This window comes from Aquarana catesbeiana, linkage group LG06 (genome assembly GCF_042186555.1).
Source record: "Aquarana catesbeiana isolate 2022-GZ linkage group LG06, ASM4218655v1, whole genome shotgun sequence".
NCBI lineage: Eukaryota > Metazoa > Chordata > Amphibia > Anura > Ranidae > Aquarana > Aquarana catesbeiana.
In genome coordinates, this window is record NC_133329.1 from 349,866,039 (window position 1) to 349,885,752 (window position 19,714).

Here is a 19,714-nt window from a genome sequence, read left to right on the forward strand (position 1 = left end):
ACACAGTGCTTGGCTGGACGTGACTATCAGCTCCTCCCTTCTAGACGCGTATCAGCCAATCACAGGCCTTCCTCAGTAGATGGGGAATAAGACCACCATCCATCTGTTTTTGGCAGACAGGACCGGATTGGATGGCGGCAGAGTGAAGTGGATTTAAATCATGATTTAAATCACTAGTAAAAAAGCTTGACTTAAATCATCATTTTTAAAAAGCAACTGTCATCTCTGTCCCGCAAGCGGCTCCTCCTCTGACCCGCTGTTGACTCACCGACAGTCCCATTCACTTTAATGACAGCTAGTGAGGCGGCAGTGACACAACAAGGTGATGGCGGCAGCAGCTGAGTGGATGCCCGCTAACAGGCGCTACCATGATGTATCTGAAATTACAGGTGCTCTTTAAATGTAAGGACTTAGTCTTGCTAGTTAGATTCTTTAATATTTGCAAACAAAATTAAGTTTCCTACTTAGAATAATAAGCTGTCAGATTAGTAAAACAGCGATATCAGAACCAATTCAATCATACAGTTTGTAGTGTACATAGATTTGCAAAACAATGGGATATATCATTAAATCTCGTTCATAGAGCTGCTGAGGAACCACTATTCTAGCACACAGCACCGACAGTCATCCACATATAGGATTACCTATTTATTTTTCTGCATGGCATTTGATAACTGATTTAGCATCAGTTATCGGACAATCTTGGTATGCCTGTATGATGAACAGCTTTCTCTTTTCTAACTACTAAAGCTGATTTAATGTTTAGATACATAATAAAACACATCCTGATAATTGCAACAGAAAGATTAACTGATTCACAGCAATCAAAATAACTGGTTGTTCTAGAGATTGTTGATAATATTGCTGTAGACTGAGAAACTTGGGCAGCTGTATAAATAACAGGCATTTATACTTTGTACCATCTGGAAAAAAAAATAATATATGTGTATACACATACACACACACATATGTGTATATATAGCATATATATATATATATATATATATATATATATATATATATATATATATATATATATATATATATATATATATATATATATATATACACACACACATTTTTCTTTTTTTTATAGAAGTCTATACAGGAGACCCAAATCAGGAACAATGGAGGAGGAAACGTGAACAAAGGGTCCCTCCTATCTTGTTCCCTGGTTTATCCTCTATAAACATACGCACAGGGCCAGCAAATCCAGCATTATCCTGCTGTGATCAATCGCTCTGCTGCTGCACACCAGGTCCTGTGCCGCCATCTTCTCTTTTTTTCCTTTCTTGAGTCATCAGGAACTGGCTGTCTCTTCCTGGTTTTTGCACCTGACCCCTGATGAGGCAGCGCATGCACAATGTGTTGTGAAATGCCTTGAAGCCTCCTGGGATGTGTAATGTGAGTATCCTAGGAGGCTGCAGGCAGCTGAGGGTACATTATTCGCATCTAAGCAAGAAATTTGCAAGTACGGAGTCTGATACAAGATAGGTACTTAAAATAAATTACCTGTGATAATGAAAAAGAAGGGGGGATTGTTAAATCTGGAGGAAAATGAATGAAAGAAATGCCCTAATGCACTTTAATGTGTGCTTTGTGTTAACACAAATGCCTTAAAGGAGAAGTATGGCCAAAGCTCTTTTGGCCATACTTCTCCTGTGGGTCACAAGAGTGCACTAAGTTCTGTGCTCCTGTGACCCAGACGTCAAAGAGCTGGTCCAGGAATCCCGCCATTAATGTTGGGATCCGCCCAGATGCCTGAGCGGCAGCTGGCTCAGCCTCTCTGCACACCACTTAGGCCCCATTCACACCTGAGCATTTTGTAGCTTGAAGCCCTTCAAGCTACAAAACGCTGGAGGGGAAAAAATCTATTATTCTCTATGGAGATGGATCACATCAAACAAGTTTTTTTAAGGCAGATTTGGGCGTTTTTCTGCTTTTTTACATGGGTGACCTTTTGACCTGTACAAAGTTGCGGCAAAAACTCATCAAAATCACAGCAAACGCAGTAAAAAAAGTGGGCAAAATCAAGGGACTTTCTGCCTGAAAACGCTATGCTCAGGTGTGAATGGGGCCTAAGGCTCCATTCACACTAGCGCGTTTTTTGATGCATTTTGCATTTTGCAGAAATGCATGGGAATTTTTTAACATGGGTTCCTATGGAACATGTTCACATCAATGCTTTTTTGTATCTCTGCGTTTTTGGAAAGGGTCGGGGACTTTTTTTCATGCAAAAAGCAGCGTTTTGCATGTAATGGATTTCAATGGACAAGCATCAAAAACACAAGTGCACCGTTTTTGCAGCGTTTTTGCAGCGTTTTTGGTGCGTTTTTGCCGTTTTTTTTTTTTGTAATTTTTTTTTAAGACTGTAAAAAAAAATGAAAAAAAAAAAAAACGCAAAACGCAAATCGCGGCAAAAACGCGGCAAAAACGCGGCAAAAACGCTGCTCAAAAACGTGCCAAGCATGAAAAAAAACCTCCAAAAACGCTCAAAAGCAACATGCATAGGTGTGAATCGAGCCTTAGAGCCTGAGCCATCCGCTCCAGTCCCCTCCACAGTCTGGCACCAAAGTGGCAAAGCAGAGAGCCGGTGACTGACAGTCACTGCTTTGTGCGCATAGCAGATTTGAGAACTGAGCGATCAGTGGTCTTTGATCACTCAGTTCTTGGCGTAGAGCCAGTGGGGGACAGCTGCACATCAGATCGATGCTGCAGCCACTTAGGTGAGTATGTTTTTTTTTTTTTTAAACCCGCACTTCTCTTTTAATTTATTGTGACAGGACAGACATTACCTCCAACTGAGGGACAGTTGGGAGCTGTGGAGAGGTCAAATAAATATGAAAGCATTATAATTTTTGCATTTGACATCTGCAAATGTGTAGTAGTATGTACAGCAGGATAAGACCTGATTCACACCTATGCAGGTTGCAGTTTGAATATTTCAGGTGCATTTTGCATTTTTCAATACACATTTTTGATCCATTGAAGTCTATGGAACCAAAAAACCAGAAAAAAGTCCCTGGCCCTTTCCATAAAATGTACAAATGTGAACTACATTCATAGGAAACAATTTTTAAATGGACTGTAGTGTGTTTCTGCAAAACTGAAAATGCACTTAAAAATGCATAGGTGTGAACCAGGCCTCTGTTCAGCTTTGTGGGTTTACCTGCTGCTGCAGGATAGGGAAGTTCAGCTGAGGCTGAACCATAATTAAAATCCCAGCGAGTCGGTAAGCTGGTTTGTTCAGGGCTCTCTTCTACCTTGTTATGTTTTTTTACATGTTTTGTATGGCATTTGCAACTTCTACTCTTTAGCAATTGATATATAATATGTTGGTGAATAGTAATAACAACAATAATTATAGTACATGGCCTCAAAGCCCAATTCCTGCCCATAATGTATTTTGTATTTTGATTAGCATGAGAAAGGGTTATAACAGTAATCAGGGTTTTTTTCTCTCTGTGGTCTGTGTACCTATTGGGGAAATTCATTTACCCTAGCTTCACATTGATGCGATTTGGCATGCGATTTGACATGTCAAATCGCATGCCAAATTGGCGGCAATTGCCGGCAATGGCACTGTCCGAATCGGTGTGACGCCGCACTGATTCCCAAAAGTAGTTTCTGCACTACTTTTGGCGACTTTGGGGTGCGATTTGTATAGACATCTGTGCAGGAACCCGCACAGATGTCTCTGAAAATACTCCCGATGTCGGACTGACATGTGGCTATGAAATCGCGCGAGTTCTGCTGATTTCAATCCCGCTGTCAGTGTCAACCTAGGCTAAATGTCTTTTCATTGTGACCAAACTGGAAGTGGTTGTAAACCTCACACATGAAATATGAACAAAGCATATCCCTCTATAAAGTGTGCTTGCCTTAATCCAGAGCACTGAGTGTAATTTCTGTCTGCTTTCCTGTTAGTCTGCTATCAGCATGAGTCACTTCTGACAAGTTTTCCTGACACCAAGAGCTTAAGGTGACAGGGGAGGAGCTCCAGGTGATTGACATCCTCAGCTCTGTTCCTGTGTGCTGTGTGGAGGGGGGGGTGTTTCCCTTCCCTCCAATCAGCTCTCAGAGCTCTTCTCACTGAGCTCCGCAGTGTGTAATTTCAGCTGGGTCTTTATATATATATATTTTTTATTCCACAAGTTACTTACCACAGAATTCTGACTTCCTCTCATTGCACTGCAGTATATGTAAAAAATTTCTCCAGACCTGTGGACCTCTATACGCGCCTGCTGTCACTCAATGCGGTCCTGTACAGTAAAAACATTGGAGCACACAGTGACTTGTTTCGAATGCCATACATCCCATCTGTCATCTCATCACTATACCTGGAAATGACTTTATTCATTAGCACCACCCACCATTTTTATTGCCCATTCTTAGTGAGACACTCCTGTTTCCTTGACAGTGTAATTGGCTTCACGCTCATAAAAAAAGTACTTATGTTAAAAATGTTATTAATGTGACGGTACGTCAAACTCACTTTTTAGGGATGAGATTATTCTTATTATGTAGCCATCACAGGTACTGATTTTCAATCACAAGCAACGGTTAACCGTTGTTCTGCATTACTAAAAATGGGCAGCACGGTGGCTAAGGGGTCAGCCCTTTTGCCTAGCAGCACTCTGGTCACCAGTTCGAATCCCAACCATGGCATTACCAGGCTGGAGTTTGCATGTTCTCCCTGTGCCTGGGTGGGTTTCCTCCGAGTACGCCGGTTTCCTCCCACACCCCAAAGACATGTTGGTAGGTTGATCGGCTCCTGTGTAAATTGTCCCTAATATGTGTATGTATGAATGTGAGTTAGGGACCTTAGATTGTAAGCTGCTTGAGGCAGAGTCTGATGTGAATGTACAATAAATACTGTATATGTAAAGCACTGCGTAAATTGATGGTGCTATATAAGTACATAAAATAAATCTCAATTTTATGACCTTTGCAGCATATATACAGTGGGTATAGAAAAAAATCACCCCCTGTTAAAATAATCACATTTTGTCTAAAATGAAGACAGACACAGTTTTTGTTTTATCCAGCTGTATTTACTCAGTGCAACTTAATATTATTATACAGGATTTATGTAGTGCCAACAGTTTGCGCAGCGCTTTACAACATGAGGATACTTACAATACAATTCAATACAGGAGGGATCATAGGGTCCTGCTCGTTAGAGCTTACCATGTGGAAGGGAGGGTCAAGTGGAAACAAGAGGTAATAACTGTGGGGGGGTGAGCTGATGGAGAAAATTAAAAAACAGTTGTTGTTAGGTGTGGGTAGGGTAGGCTTCTCTGAAGAGAAGGGTTTGCAGGGATTGTCTAAAAGCTAATAGAGTAGGAGATAAGCGAACAGATTGGGGTAGGGCATTCCATAGGATTGGAGAGGCTTTGGAAAAGTCCTGGAGGCGAGTATGGGAGGAGGTGATGAGGGAGCTGGAGAGCAGGAGGTCTTGAGAGGAACGAAGAGAACCATTAGGTTGGTATTTAGAGACTAGGCTAGTGATGTAGCTGGGGGCTAAATTGTGGATGGCTTTATATACGTAGTTGTTAGTATTTTGAACTTAATTAATTTGGCCGAGCGGAAGCCAGTGGAGGGATTGACAGAGAGGGGTAGCAGAGACAGAGTGATTGGTAAGGTGGATGAGTCTGGCAGCAGCATTCATGATGGATTGAAGAGGTGATAGACTATGTAGAGGTAAGCCAATGAGAAGGGATCCATGCACCCTTATAACATGAAAAATATAAGTGAAAGATATATCATCAACATGTCAGAAAAAAATATTCAAAAACAGAATCACTGAGTTGGAAAAAGGATCACCCCCTTTATATCAGTATTTTGAGGAACCACATTTTGCTTTAATTACAGTATGTCTCTACTAACTTTGCAATATTTGCCCTCTCTTCTTTGCAGAACTGTTCAGTTCAAGTTCATTTAAATTTGTTGGTGACTGTTTGTGGACTGCAGTCTTCAAGTCATTGCACAGATTTTTATTGGGATTTAAGTCTGGGCTCTGACTAGGCCATGCAAGTGCATTCACCTTTTTCCCCTTCAACCACTGTGTGGTCATTTTTGCTGTGTGATTTGGGTCATTGTTATGTTGGAAGGTAAACCTTCTTCCCTTAGACAACTTTCTGGCAGAGGGCAGCAGATTTTCCTCAAGAATTTGATGGTATGTTGGCCTATCCATTTTTCCTTCTATCCTGACAAGTGCTCCAGTCCCTGCTGCCGAGAAACACCACCATAAAAGGATATTACCACCTCCATGATTTACTGTAGGAATGGGGTTATTTGGATGGTGAGCCGTATTGATTTCCACCAGACATATAATTTGTTGTTGAGGCCAAATAATTCAATTTTAGTCTCATCTGACCATAACACCTTTTTCCATGTGGCCTCAGAATCTTCAAGGTGCGTTTAAGGTGGTCACACCAATTGCGTCTTTAATATTGTGTTATATACTTTTATAGTTTAGAAAATATTTTATGCCATACAAGTGATAAGAAGGGTTACTCATTACATGAGCTTTTATAAATTATACTTGATCTAGATGGTTTTTGGTAATAAGCCCATGAATGTGAATTGGAAGATGTGTTCTTGTAACCTTTCAGCCATATTGTTTTATGTTTTATTGACATAACTGTGACCAGGCAACTGTCATTTGTGTTGTCCATGCAAGATGATGATCTATGACAATGGCTGTAGTTACTATGAATATTCTCCACGATTAAGCCCATGAGCAGGTAAAATGCATTAATGGGTCATGGCTTGGGAGGAGGAAAAGTTGACACCTTTCTTGCCACTTAGCAAGTTGCTAGCAGGCTTCAGTTATTCTTGAAGCTTGTTAAAAGCCTGCTGAAGCCTGCTAGCAGCTTGCTTAAAATGGCAATTAGCACTCCCATTGGAATCTGTGTTCAACATTTGCAAACTGAAGTTTAATGGTGCACTAAAAGCATCAACCAAGCGTGCTGAAAGCTCTGCGAACGCTTTTTTTTTTTAGAGCTTACTGTTCATACTGCTCTTATACAAGCTGAAGCCTGTGTGAAACAGGCATTGCAATGACATCATAAAATCAATCAATGACATCATACAATGACAACAATATCCCTTTTCTCCAAAAGTACACATCCACTATCTCTTGGCCCTGTAAACAGTTTTTCATGAAATCCTTTCTTACTCGTGAAAGCTGCCTTAGACGTGAACCCACAAGATACATTGGGTGCTGCTTTGGCTAGTGAAGTCTTGTATGTCCACAATCATCCCTGGTTCACACTAGGGTTGCCACCTCATCCCTTTAAACCCGAACACATATTAATTACACAGGTTCTGAGGCTGATTAAGGTGGTAATTAAACTCACTTGTTGCCTTATCTGAATTAAATTAGTCTACAGAACCTGTGTAATTCATATGTGTTCCGGTTTAAAGGGATGAGGTGGCAACCCTAGCTCACACTGATACCGTTAAGTTAACATTGACACCCACACCGGTTCACATTAACGGGGTTTGATTGTGATGCGGTGCCAGAAAAGCACAGGAATCGATGTAAATCCGGCACCGCATCACAATCGAACTCCGTTAATGTGAACCAGTGTGGGTGTCAATGTTAACTTAACGACACCCAAAAAACGGTTTGCAAAATGCAGTGCGATTGGCAGAATCAGACTGCATAGGTGTGAACACCCATGCGATCCAATTCCAGAGCGGCAAAAAAAGGTGCATGCACCTTTTTCGTGGGGGTGCGGTGTAATTTGAACCATACAAAAAGAATGGGCTCAGATTGCGCTGCAAAAAATCACATTTGATTCCCTGCAAATCCTGTCCGAATCACATGCAATTCACTGCACCGCACCAGTGTGAGCCTAGGCTCAATGTGGAATCGGTATAAAGAGAACTCCGTCTGGGCTGCTTAGAGATTCACCTGCTCTGCAATAAAAGATAAATTGCTTTCAGATGTTGGCAGGTTTTATGCAGGATATGAGGCAAACCTATACCATGTTGTAAGAGTTCAGGCTTTTGTCCCAGCTCCAGTTAGGTTTGCCAGAATAAAAAAAAGAAAAAATTGAATATATGTCATTTATGTGGTTTCTTAAAAGTGGGTAGTGCTAATATCCACGCATGAGACTGGGTGATTTGTACTTACAGGTGTGCTAATAAGTTTACATACCCTGGCAGAATTTATGATTTCTTGGCCATTTTTCAGAGAATATGAATGATAACACAAAAACTTTTCTTTCACTCATGGTTAGTGTTAGGCTGAAGCCATTTATTATCAGTCAACTGTGTGCTTACATACCCCATTTCTTAATACCGTGTATTCCCCCTTTAACATCAATGACAGATTGAAGTCTTTTGTGGTATTTGTGGATGAGGCTCTTTATCTTCTCAGATGGTAAAGCTGCCCATTACTCTTGGCAAAAAGCCTCCAGTTCATGTAAATTCTTGGGCTGTCTTGCATGGACTGCACATTTGAGATCTCCCCAGAGTGGCTCAATGATATTGAGGTCAGGAGAATGAGATGGCCACTCCAGAACCTTCACTTTATTCTGGTGTAGCCAATGACAGGTCGACTTGGCCTTGTGTTTTGGATAATTGTCACGTTCCTGGCTGATGAATGCAAATGTTCCTCCAGTATTTTTTGTTAACATACTGCATTTATCTTACCATCCATTTTGACCAAATTTCCTGTGCCTTTGTAGCTCACACATCCCCAAAACATCAGTGATCCACCTCCGTGTTTCACAGTAGGAATGGTGTACCTTTCATCATAGGCCTTGTTGTCTCCAAATGTAGCGTTTAGGCTGCTTTCACACTGAGGTGCTTTACAGGTGCTATAGTGCTAAAACTAGCCCTTGCATAGCGCCTGTAAAGAGCCTCACCTCCCACTCCAATGTGAAAGTCCAAGTGCTTTCACACTGGAGCAGTGCACTGGCAGAACGCCAAAAAAAGTCCTGCAAGCCACATCTTTGCAGCGCTGTAGGAGCGGTGTATACACCGCTCCTAAAGCTCCCCCTCCCCAGTGAAATCAATGGGCAGCGGCGCCAAACCACCGGCATATTGGTGCTTTGGGGGCGATTTTAACCTCTTTTCAGTCGTTAGCGGGGGTTAAAAGCGCCCTGCTAGCTGTCGAAAACCTCTGCAAAAACATCGGTAAATGTAAAAATAGCAGCGCTTTACCGCCAACGCCCCCAACGCCCCAGTGTGAAAGTAGCCTTATGGTTGTGGCCAAAAAGCTAAATTTTGGTCTCATCACTCCAAATGACTTTGTGCCAGAAGGTTTGAGGCTTGTCTCTGTGCTGTTTGGTGTATTGTAAGCGGGATACTCTGTGGCATTTGTGTGGTAATGGCTTTCTTCAGGCAACTCGACCATGCAGCCCATCTTTATTCAAGCGCCTCCTTATTGTGCATCTTGAGACAGGCACACCACATGTTTTCAGAGAGTCCTGTATTTCACCTGAAGTTATTTGTGGGTTTTTCTTTGCGTCCTGAACAATTTTCCTGGCAGTTGTGGCTAAAATTTTAGTTAGTCTACCTGACCGTGGTTTGGCTTCAACAGAACCCCTAATTTTCCACTTCTTGATTAGAGTTTGAACACTGCTGAATGGCATTCTCAATTCCTTGGATATCTTTTTATATCCCTTTCATGTTTTATACAGTTCAGCTACCTTTTCCCACAGATCCTTTGAAAATTCGTTTGCTTTCTGCATGACTCAGAATCCAGAAACATCAGTGCAGCACTGGATGAAAGATGCAAGGATCTGTCAGGAGTACAGAAACTCGTTGACCTTTTATACACACTGGTGAGGCACCCCAGAAGAAGAGGATCGGGGCTGCTCTGTGCAAAACAATTGCACAGAGCAAGTCAGTATAACATGTTTGTTATTTTTATTTAGGGTTTACAACTGTTTTTATGTTAAAGGTTAATTCCAGTTATGGTATATTTTTACATAGGTACAATAGTCCCACTTGCTTCCAGGTCCTGTACTGAGCAGCCAGCCTGATGCTTGTGAACATAGGCGGTCAGCCGCTAGGCACAGGTGCCATTCAGAGAATGCTTTGCATTACCTGGATGAATGCAAAGTGTTCTCTGAGTAGATGAGGTGGAGAGGCGGCGAGTTGACGTCACACTGTCTGCCTCGTCCAATCAGAGAACACTTTGCATTAATTTAAAAAATGCAAAGAATTCTCTGAATGGTGCCCGTGGCATGCAGCCAACCTTCTGTGTTCACAATGCATCAGGCCGGCCCCTCAATACAGGACCTGGAAGCAAAAGGAGATCACTGGAATAGCAATGTCTACTCCCATGATTTCCAGCTTCCAGGGGCATCATCCAGGTTTGGTATATACATAGCATTCGTTACATTGGTCCAAGCTGGATGTAAAATTATACCATACTTGGAATTCCTCTTTAAAGCTCTTTCTGTAAGAAAACCTGTCCCCAAAAAATATAGAGGCGTAACTTGCGATTCCTATGAAAATGCTGGTTGCTTGGCTGCAGGGACAGGACAAGGGGTGGACAGGAGGGGAAGCTGCCTCTGGCACAGGGAAGCAAGGGGGGAAAGAATAGACGCAGGGTGGTGCACCAATTCTACGGCATGTATTAACAATAGGGGAATCCTTGCCTGGGCACTGGATCCCAGTACTGCTTGGCTGTCATGCTGATCCTTTCTTCAATGATAACAGTAGTAATACATTTACTGACCTAAAAAAATTAGATTCTTTTTCTCATTCATGTCTGTGGCTGGGGCATTCCCCATCCCCTGTTTCAAATGCCCAACTACCATCCTGCAACTGCGTGCATTGCACGCGGTCGCGGTTGCTGTGCGTCTCAATTCATTCTACAGAGCGCGAGAGAGGGCATAATTCCTTCTGCGCCACGTGTACACCCTCAGCTGCTGCCTTTTTAGCTAATGGTGGAGCGGTTGAAGGGTGGCCAAAATGTGGCTCAACTGTGGAGTTTTACCACCACCCCAGCCGTTGTGTAAATGAGCCCTAAGAGATCACTACGAATCACTTTTCAGAAGTGTGTTTAGAATCACTGCTTGTGAGAACAGGGACTGAGATCTCATTTTTTTTTATAACTTATTATTTATAAACAGTATTTAAAGTGCCAAAAAATATTACAACTCATTTCTAATCATCAGCTTGGCAGATATGTGGTTCTTCCAGTGTCTCTCCCCAGCCTAGACATGTTTAGGTATTGTGCCAGCAGTGCAGGGAATACTAATGATTATCCATTTAATGATAGGGCCCTGATCATGTGACCTGCTGGCCACATGACCACACCTGAGCAGGAAGGGGGAGAGGATCTAGCTGGGATTGGAAAGTGTGCCTGAAAATGAGTATTTTGCTGTGCTTTAAAAGGTAGGTCAGACTTCTTAGCAGTAGGCCCGGTTCACACTAGTGTGATGCCAGACATTGCATGTGATTTGTACCACATTGCTGTGCACATCACATGCGATTTCAGCCATACAAACTGTATGGCTGAAATCTCATCGCATTTGCACCAAAACGGTTCAGGACCCTCATTTTGGTCCACACTGGAATCGGATCGCATGAGTGTTCACACCTATGCGATCCAATTCCTGCAACATTTTACAGTTCGCACTGCGATCCCATCTGGGGGTGTCGTTAACTTTCCATTGACACCCACAGCAGTTTCCAGATCTCAGTGAAGCACTGTGCGATTCAGGTGCTATTTAGGAACCCGCACTGGATTCGCAGGGCTCTCGCATCGCACTAGTGTGACTTGGACCTCCGTGACAAAACTGAGATCATGGATTGCAGTGAGGATACCTGGCTTTGCTGCAAGCTGGAATGGATTTCCTAAATCCCCCCCCCCACACATGCCTTTTGCTTGACAAACTTCTGCACCCCCGCGCCTCGAGGATCAGTTCTGTATTCAGATGCATCGTTTTTAGGTAAGTCCAGGTAAGTAGTGTTACATGTGATGAAAGATGTAAATAGTTTAAAAACTCAAACAGCATGAAAACCTTTTTACTAAATCCTCTACATAGGACCCGATCCCATGTTCAGTGTTCTTGCTGTCTGTAATGGGATGTACAGATCTGTACAATGTACCCAGCAAACGTGTTTATATTGTTTGTAATCGTGAAAGTCATCCCTATGAATGATTGTGAAGTTTATTTTCAAGGTTCAGTTTGTAGGACGAGCAACCAGTAAAATGTGTCTTCAATGGGAACATTTAGGGCCGATTTAAAACTATGCGTGTGTGTACAGGTGCGTTTTGTTTTTTTTTTTTTGTTTTTTTTATGCATTAGGCCTTATTCAGGTGGGGATTGAAAATACATCATACATGGGCCTTATTGGTGGTTATCATGTTAATAACAACAATGGTTGTTAGGATGTAGGCCGCCGAAACTGGCTGTACACATGTAACGTGTGTGGAATTGGAGCTGGAGAATAACAGGTGTCCCTACCGGTACTCAGAAAGTGGGAGCAGGCGTCGGGCACTAGTTCAGAAGTATGGACATATGTAGGGTAAGATGCTGCTCAAAACTGACCCAATACTTCAGGTGCAGATATAGCTGTGTATGGCCTCAGCCAGCACTGCTCCAGCCACGCCCCCTGACATGCGTACAGTGGTGCATCATGCATGGGCCTTATCAGAGGTTGCTACGTTAATACCAGTGGTTGCTAGGATGCAGACAACAGAAAGTGGCAGGAAGGTTTTGCATATTTAGCTGTCCGCATGCTGTGCACACATGTTTGTGTACCATTTACATGTGTACAGTGGTGTAGCATATGTGGGCCTTATTGGTGGTTGCCATGTTAAGAACAACGCTGGTTGCTAGGATGCAGGTGTCAAAAACTGGAGAAAGTAACGTCTGTGTATTCTTTACATGTGTATAGTGGTGTGTCATACAGTACATGGGCCTTATTGTCATAGTTGCCATGATGATGATAATAATGGTGGTTGCTAGGGTACAGGGGGCACGGAGACCCTGCAAATTTAGCTGTATGCATGTAATGCTTGTGCACCGTTTACATGCGTACAGTGGTGCTTCACACATGGGCCTTATTGGTGGTTGCCATGTTAAGAACAAAGATGGTTGTTAGGATGCTTGTAATCAAAGGTATTACTGTATATGATTGTATATTTTGACCATAGATACACTTTAGGCCCCATTTACATATGGGGAACTCATGTTCCATTTGTGATTTTCACGCTATTGCACGTGTTGCGCAATGGACCGCCCTATGCACATTTGTCGCCCAAATTAACCTCCCGCTCCTTATTGGATAGCTCAGCTCCCCACCCCCTCCTCATAGGATTTGATTGGCAGCAGCAGGAGCCAAGAGATATTGGCACGTATCTGTCCCCCCCCCCCCCTTTTTTTTTTTTTTTTTTTTTTTTTTGATGCTGTACAGTCATACACAAGCTTTTAAGTTATGACTAGAAATATGTTACAAGTTATGCAGCTTATCTTTCTTTTCCAGTAAAAGATAAATTAACATTTTCTTTTTTCTTCCTCCTGACCAGACAGGAGGAAGAGTAGGACTGGATGCAGAGAAAACTTTATCAAGAATATTTTTTACTGACTCCACTTTAACTGGCAGTCAAAGTTAGGCTCGATTCACATCTATACATGTTGCTTTTGAGCGTTTCTGCAGTGCTTTTTGCGACGCTTGCCGTGTTTTTGGACACGCGATTTTGCAGCGATTTGCGTGTGGTTTTTTTTTTTTTATTTTTATTTTTTTTTTTTTTTACACTGTATATAGCTGGTTGCTAAGGAGGGGGACGGGAAGCCAGCCGCCGCGTCCTTAACAACCGATGAGTCATCAGTTGTAAGCTGTTTACATTCCAGTTGAATGTAAAAAAAAAAAAAGAATTGCCGGCTAAAAAAAAAATCAAGAGAAAAAACAGCATGGGCCACCCCCCACCCCCAGGTCCATGCCAGGCCCTTGGGTCTAGTATGGATTCGGAGGGGACCCACACACACCAAAATTTCAAAAAAATGGCGTGGGGGTCCCCCCCAAAATCCATACCAGACCCTTAGCATGCAGCCTGGCAGGTTAGGAAAGGGAGGGGACGAGCGAGGGCCCCCCCCTCCTTAACCATACCAGGCCGCATGCCCTCAACATGGGGGGATGGGTGCTTTGGGGCAGGGGGGGTTCTGCGCCCCCCCACCCCAAAGCACCTTGCCCCCATGTTGATGGGGACTAGGGCCTTGCCCAGTGGTTGTCGGGGTTTGCGGACAGGGGGCTTATCGGAATCTGGAAGCCCCCTTTAAAAAAAAAAGAAAGGGTGCAACCCATACCAATCCAATACGGATATTTTGTCATATTTCTAGTGCAGGTTCAATTTGTTTTATAAAGAATCTTTTGTACCGCTAAATTGGAACTCCTACTTGGCTCTTTGTTGCTTTTACACAAAATCGCAGGCTGCTTGCTTTATTCATTTATTTTAATTCATTTGCAATAAAAGTTAAGACACTTTCCAAAGTTTTACTCTGGGATTTTTATAGCACATTGTTATGTAGGCCCCCTTCAATCCAGCAACGTCGATAAGAACGCTCATCAACTTTGCATGACTGAATACTGCTCATGGGAAAAGTTGATGGCTGCGTAGCAGGCATTATAAAGCCTCTTAATAACCTGAACACTCATTGAGAAGGATTAGCACTTGCCAGCAGATCTGGTGCTGGTAGTGAGAGAAGTCTGTAGGAATATAAATAGGCCGGTTAACTGAGGCTTGTCAGTAGGAAGGTGGCGCCCACAAATAATAAGCCAACAAAAGACGGCTTTTTTTTTTTTTTTTTAAATATACGTTTTGTGACTTCGGAAGAGGATAGACACCGGTGTTTCCAATGAAGGGAAAGCTGCAGAATCTATTATGTTGGAGGTAAGGAAAAGCATATATAATATTTAATATTTTATTAGGGTTACTGCAGGGCTATATACATTAATGGGAAAGTCAAGAGCCAGCCACTACATTGTTGTAGCCAGCAGGAATATTGGAGGAGAGGAGCGCGTGCTTCTACTGAACTCCTGAAAAAAAGGCATCGATTGTAATTTTAGACAAATTTGTAAGACCTGTAACAATGGCTAGTAACCAGATGTAAGGCAGAGTGCTTAAAGCAACAGGGTCTGCTTACTTTTTTGCTTTTCTGCTAACCGCTAAAGCTTACTGTTATCTGATGACATGCATTCCCAATCTTAAAGGGGTTGTAAACCCTCAAGGTTTATCACCTTTAATGCATTCTATGAAAAACCTTCTGTACTGTAGCAGCCCCCCAGAGCCCCCCTTTTACTTACCTGAACCTGACCGTAGAGAGCCATCATTGGCTAGATTGATAGCAGCAGGAGACATTGGCTCCCAATGCTGTCAATCAAATCCAGTGACACGGGGGGGGGGCAGGGCCAAGTCCTGCTTTCTGTGTCTATGGACGCAGCAGCAGGACTCAGGAGCACCAGTGCCCCCATGGAATGCGGCTCTCCGTGGGGGCACGCAAGAAGAGGAGGGGCCATGAGTGTCGCTGAGGACCCCAGAAAAGGAGGATTGGGGTCGCTCTGTGCAAAACCCTTGCACAAAGGAGGTAAGTATAACATTTGTTGTTTAAAAAAATAAATCAATAAAAACGAACCTTTACAACCCCGTTAAGTTGGCCATACACTGATGGGCCTGTTTTACACAGGCTTCCGTTTGTATAGGAGCAGTGTGAACAGCAAGCTTTGACAAAGGATTTGCTGAGCTTTTACCAAGGTTTCTTGAAGCTTATAACCCCTTGCTTACTGGGCATATAAAACCCCCTCCTACCCAGACCAATTTTTAGCTTTCAGTGCTGTCACGCTTTGAATGACAATTGCATGGTCATGCTACAGTGTACTCATGACATTTTTATAATTTTTTCACACAAATGGAACTTTTGGTGGTATTTAATCACCACTTGGGTTTTTATTTTTTGCTAAACAAACAAAAAAAAATTTTTGAAAAAAAAAAAACAAACATGTTTCATAGTTTGTTATAAAATTTTGCAAACGGGTAATTTTTCTCCTTCATTGCTATTCGCTGATGATGGCCTGCACTGATGGGCACAGATAAGGCGACACTGTTAGGTACTGATAAGACAGCACTGATAAGACGGCACTGGACACTGGTAGGTGGTATTGATAGGCAGCACTGGTGATGAGGCACTGATTGGTGACATTTATAGGTGGAACTGATAGGTGGGCACTGGTAGGTGGCACAGGTGGGCACAGAAGCCTCTGCACGATCAGGACTGATGTCCCTCTCAACCGCCGGTGATCGGCTCTTTTTTTTTTTTTTTTTCTCCTCACGCCTCGAGCCGGCTCTGTTTACTTCACATGATCAGCTGTCATTGGCTGATGTGGTAAGGGGTCGGGATTAACCCCTTACCCCAATCTGTGATCAGCCGAGTCATATAGACTTGCTGATTGCAGAGCGCGCGCAGGCCGTTCGAGCGCGGGAGGACGTCTAAGGATGCCCTTCCAGCAAAGTAGGTCCGCGCTGTAGCCGTAGTTCGGCTATAGTGCGGATGGGAAGAGGATAAAGTACCATTCAACTTCAGTTTGTAAACATTGTTGAACACAGATCCTAGTGGAAGTGTTGATTGCCACTTTAAGCAAGCTGCCTGCAGGCTTCGGTGGGCTTTTAACATGCTTAAAGAATAACTGAAGCCTGCTAGCAGCTTGCTTTAAAGTAAGTCAACACTTCCATTAGACTCTGTGTTCATTTACAAACTGGAGCTGAATGAAACTTTAAAAGCTTCAACAAACTTTGCTGAAAGCTCTGCAAATACTTGCTGTTCACAGGGCTCCTATACAAGCTGAAGCCCGTGTGAAACAGGCTGTAGAGATTTGTTTTGTAACTTTTCATTTTAAGAACTTCATTTGATTCTCTAGTCGTTAGTGGGGTCAAGTAGATGTTCATCCTCAACCGCAGTGATGAGAAAATTTTGAAGTAGGAGCAATTTACAGAGCTGCAGATTGAAAAGGAAAGATCATGTTCAAAAATGTCCAATTACAATATGACTTGTGCAGCAATTGTATCTGATACACACACACACACACTTTATTTGCTATTTTTTCCCCATGAAATTTAAGTTGCCCTTTTAGAGCAGAGCGAAACCCATCAATTCAATGGTTTCCCAAAGCAGGTACTTTCAATGCATGCCATAAATAACTGTCAGTTACTAGTGTACTATGTCAACTCTCAACCGAGCTGTCAAGCCATCAAATAGTTGATGTCATAACTGATGTACAGCACCATGGCAACTTCAGATCAAACAGAGGCTATGATGGCAGCTTCCTTGGCTGTAAAGGAGAGGAGGTTATGCCTTAGGTATGAAAGTCTTAAATTCCAGAAAATTGCAAATCTGTACAGCCAATTTTGTTAACCTAACGTATTTGTCGGACAGCACAGCCAGGTTCTGACCACATTTTTCTCGAGTGCAGTTAAAGCCGTACAGCTTGGTCAGTCTTGGCCAGCGATTAAATACTGAAGAAGCCATAATGCACTGATGAGGTCCGCATTGGGCTCTCCTCTCCTATTAGGAAGCTACATTTTAACATGCACAATTTAGGCCCCTTTCACACTGAGGCGTTTTTCAGGCACTAAAGTCCTAAAAATAGTGCCTGCAAAGCGCCCTGAAAGAGCCGCTCAATGCACTCCAATGTGAAAGCCCTGAGGGCTTTCACATTGGAACGGTGCGCTTGCAGGGCGGTCTAAAAAGTCCTCCAAGCCGCATCTTTGGATTTACCGCTCCTAAAGCGCCCCTTCCCATTGAAAACAATAGGGCAACACTCCAAACCTGCCTGTAAAGCGGCGCTTTGCGGGCAGTTTTAACCCTTTTTTGGCCGCTAGTGGGGATTAAAACTGCCCTGCTAGCGGCCGAATAGCGCCGAAAAAATGACGCTAAATATAGTGCCGCTTTACCGCCAGCGCCCGCAACGCTTCAGTGTGAAAGTAGCCTAAGTAAGTAATGCCAGACTGGCTTATATTGATAGTCTTCGGGGGAGATTTACTAAAACTGGAGCACTCAGAATCTGGTGCAGCTGTGCATAGTAACCAATCGGCTTCTAACTTCAGCTTGTTCAATTAATCTTTGAAAATAAACCTGGGAGCTGATTGGTTTCTATGCAGAACTGCACCAGATTCTGCACTCTCCAGTTTTAGTAAATTTCCGCCTTTATCTTGCTAGTTTGAATCCCTCTGTGCAGAGAACTGCAGGTCGTTTATATACAGTATATTTAAAATCATTTTTAAGGAGATTTTAAATGACTGCACATAACTGGGTGAATGGTGGTATTTGATATCTCCTAAACTTTTGTTTTCAGAAGTTCATGGCTTGTTTTAGGGGTTAGATTAAGTAGAGGGTTCACATAGGGGAGGGCTAAGTGCTTGGGTGTGTGTTGGGGGACATTCTTATATTTTACTTATTTGGCACTGAATGCTCAGCATCAAGAACTATAGCACTGTTCTCCTGATGTTGAAAACTCACATTCCACTTTTGGGTGGAATAACCCTAGAGTATACAATAGCAGAAAACTGAGATCATATACATTGTATCACTTTTTCGTCATCATGAATTTTATGAGTTTTTTTAATTGTGATACAGAGGACATACATTTGCAGCCAATTTTAGTCACTCATTGACTTACAATGGAAGGTGCCCTTTTGGTGTGTTGAAAAAGTGCACCAAAGATGCAGTGCAGTACACCGTCACATAGGATTTAATGGGGGATGGCTTTCATGTGCTTTTGTCACCCTTAAAGAGAAAGTAAAGTCCCGTTTTGTTTTTGTTTTTTTTGTTTTGTTTTTTTTTTTATTTCTTTTTTTGATCTGCAAAAGTAAAGGCATAATGTGCTAGTATGCACCACGTACTAGCACATTATGTTAAACTTGCCTCCAAGCGAAGCCCTCGTCGTCCCCGCTGGAGGCTGCCATCCATCTTCGCCCGGCTTCCTTTCCAGGTCTGCAGACTCCGGCTGTGTGACTGGCTGGAGTCGCAGGACGTCGCTCCTGCACATGCACGCGGGAGCCACTGGTCATGGCACAAGCTTCTGAAGAAACGGCATGAGTGGCAATTCCTTCAGAGCACATGCGCTGATGACGTAATCTGCTGCATTTACAGTAAATATTTCCGAAACGGCGCACGTTTAAGAGATATTTTCAGTACCTATAGGTAAGCCTTTGTATAGGCTTACCTATAGGTAAAATATATGCATGGGACTTTACTTTCTCTTTAAGCACGGCAAAAGAGCACCAGTGTGAAAGGGGCCACAAGTAAATCCTAACTGAATGACGTTAATGGTGTATGGACACTGCCAGTTTTAACTTTGCCCAGGCAGGGTTTTACCCCTTTAGTCCATTTCGTTTGTGTAATGTGGGCACTCCAAACCATACCTGGGTATTAGGCCGCATTCACACATGGGCGTTTTGAGTCGCAAGCAGAATCGCAGCACATTTGAGATGCCATTAATTTAAATGGTACCTAAAAAGGCATTGTGGTTCTGCTATGATTGACACGTGATAAATCACATCGTGTGAAGCTTGTCGACCAAAAAAAGTTCAGGAGCTTGTTTTGGGAGACGTGCTTCACACAATGTGGTTTGCTGTATTTTTATCGTGGCAGAACCGCACCACGTTTTCAGGCGGCATTCAAATGAATGGCATCTGAAATGTGCATTGTGCGATTTTGTCGTTCACACCTGGAAATTTTGAAAT

The 19,714-nt window shown here is 42.9% G+C and overlaps 1 protein-coding gene across 4 annotated transcripts in view; it reads left to right on the top strand.

The window, feature by feature from the left end:
• COBLL1 (cordon-bleu WH2 repeat protein like 1) overlaps window positions 1-19,714 on the top strand; it is a 197,741-nt gene that overhangs the window by 94,147 nt on the left and 83,880 nt on the right. Inside the window, exon 1 of one of the 4 annotated variants that reach the window (XM_073634025.1) lies at window positions 14,820-14,869. The exons of the other annotated variants lie outside the window; for them this stretch is intronic. Coding sequence (XP_073490126.1) covers window positions 14,835-14,869 — 35 coding nt within the window. The 5' untranslated portion in view covers window positions 14,820-14,834. Of the gene's footprint in view, window positions 1-14,819; window positions 14,870-19,714 lie in introns of those variants that run through there. 4 annotated transcript variants of the gene reach the window in all.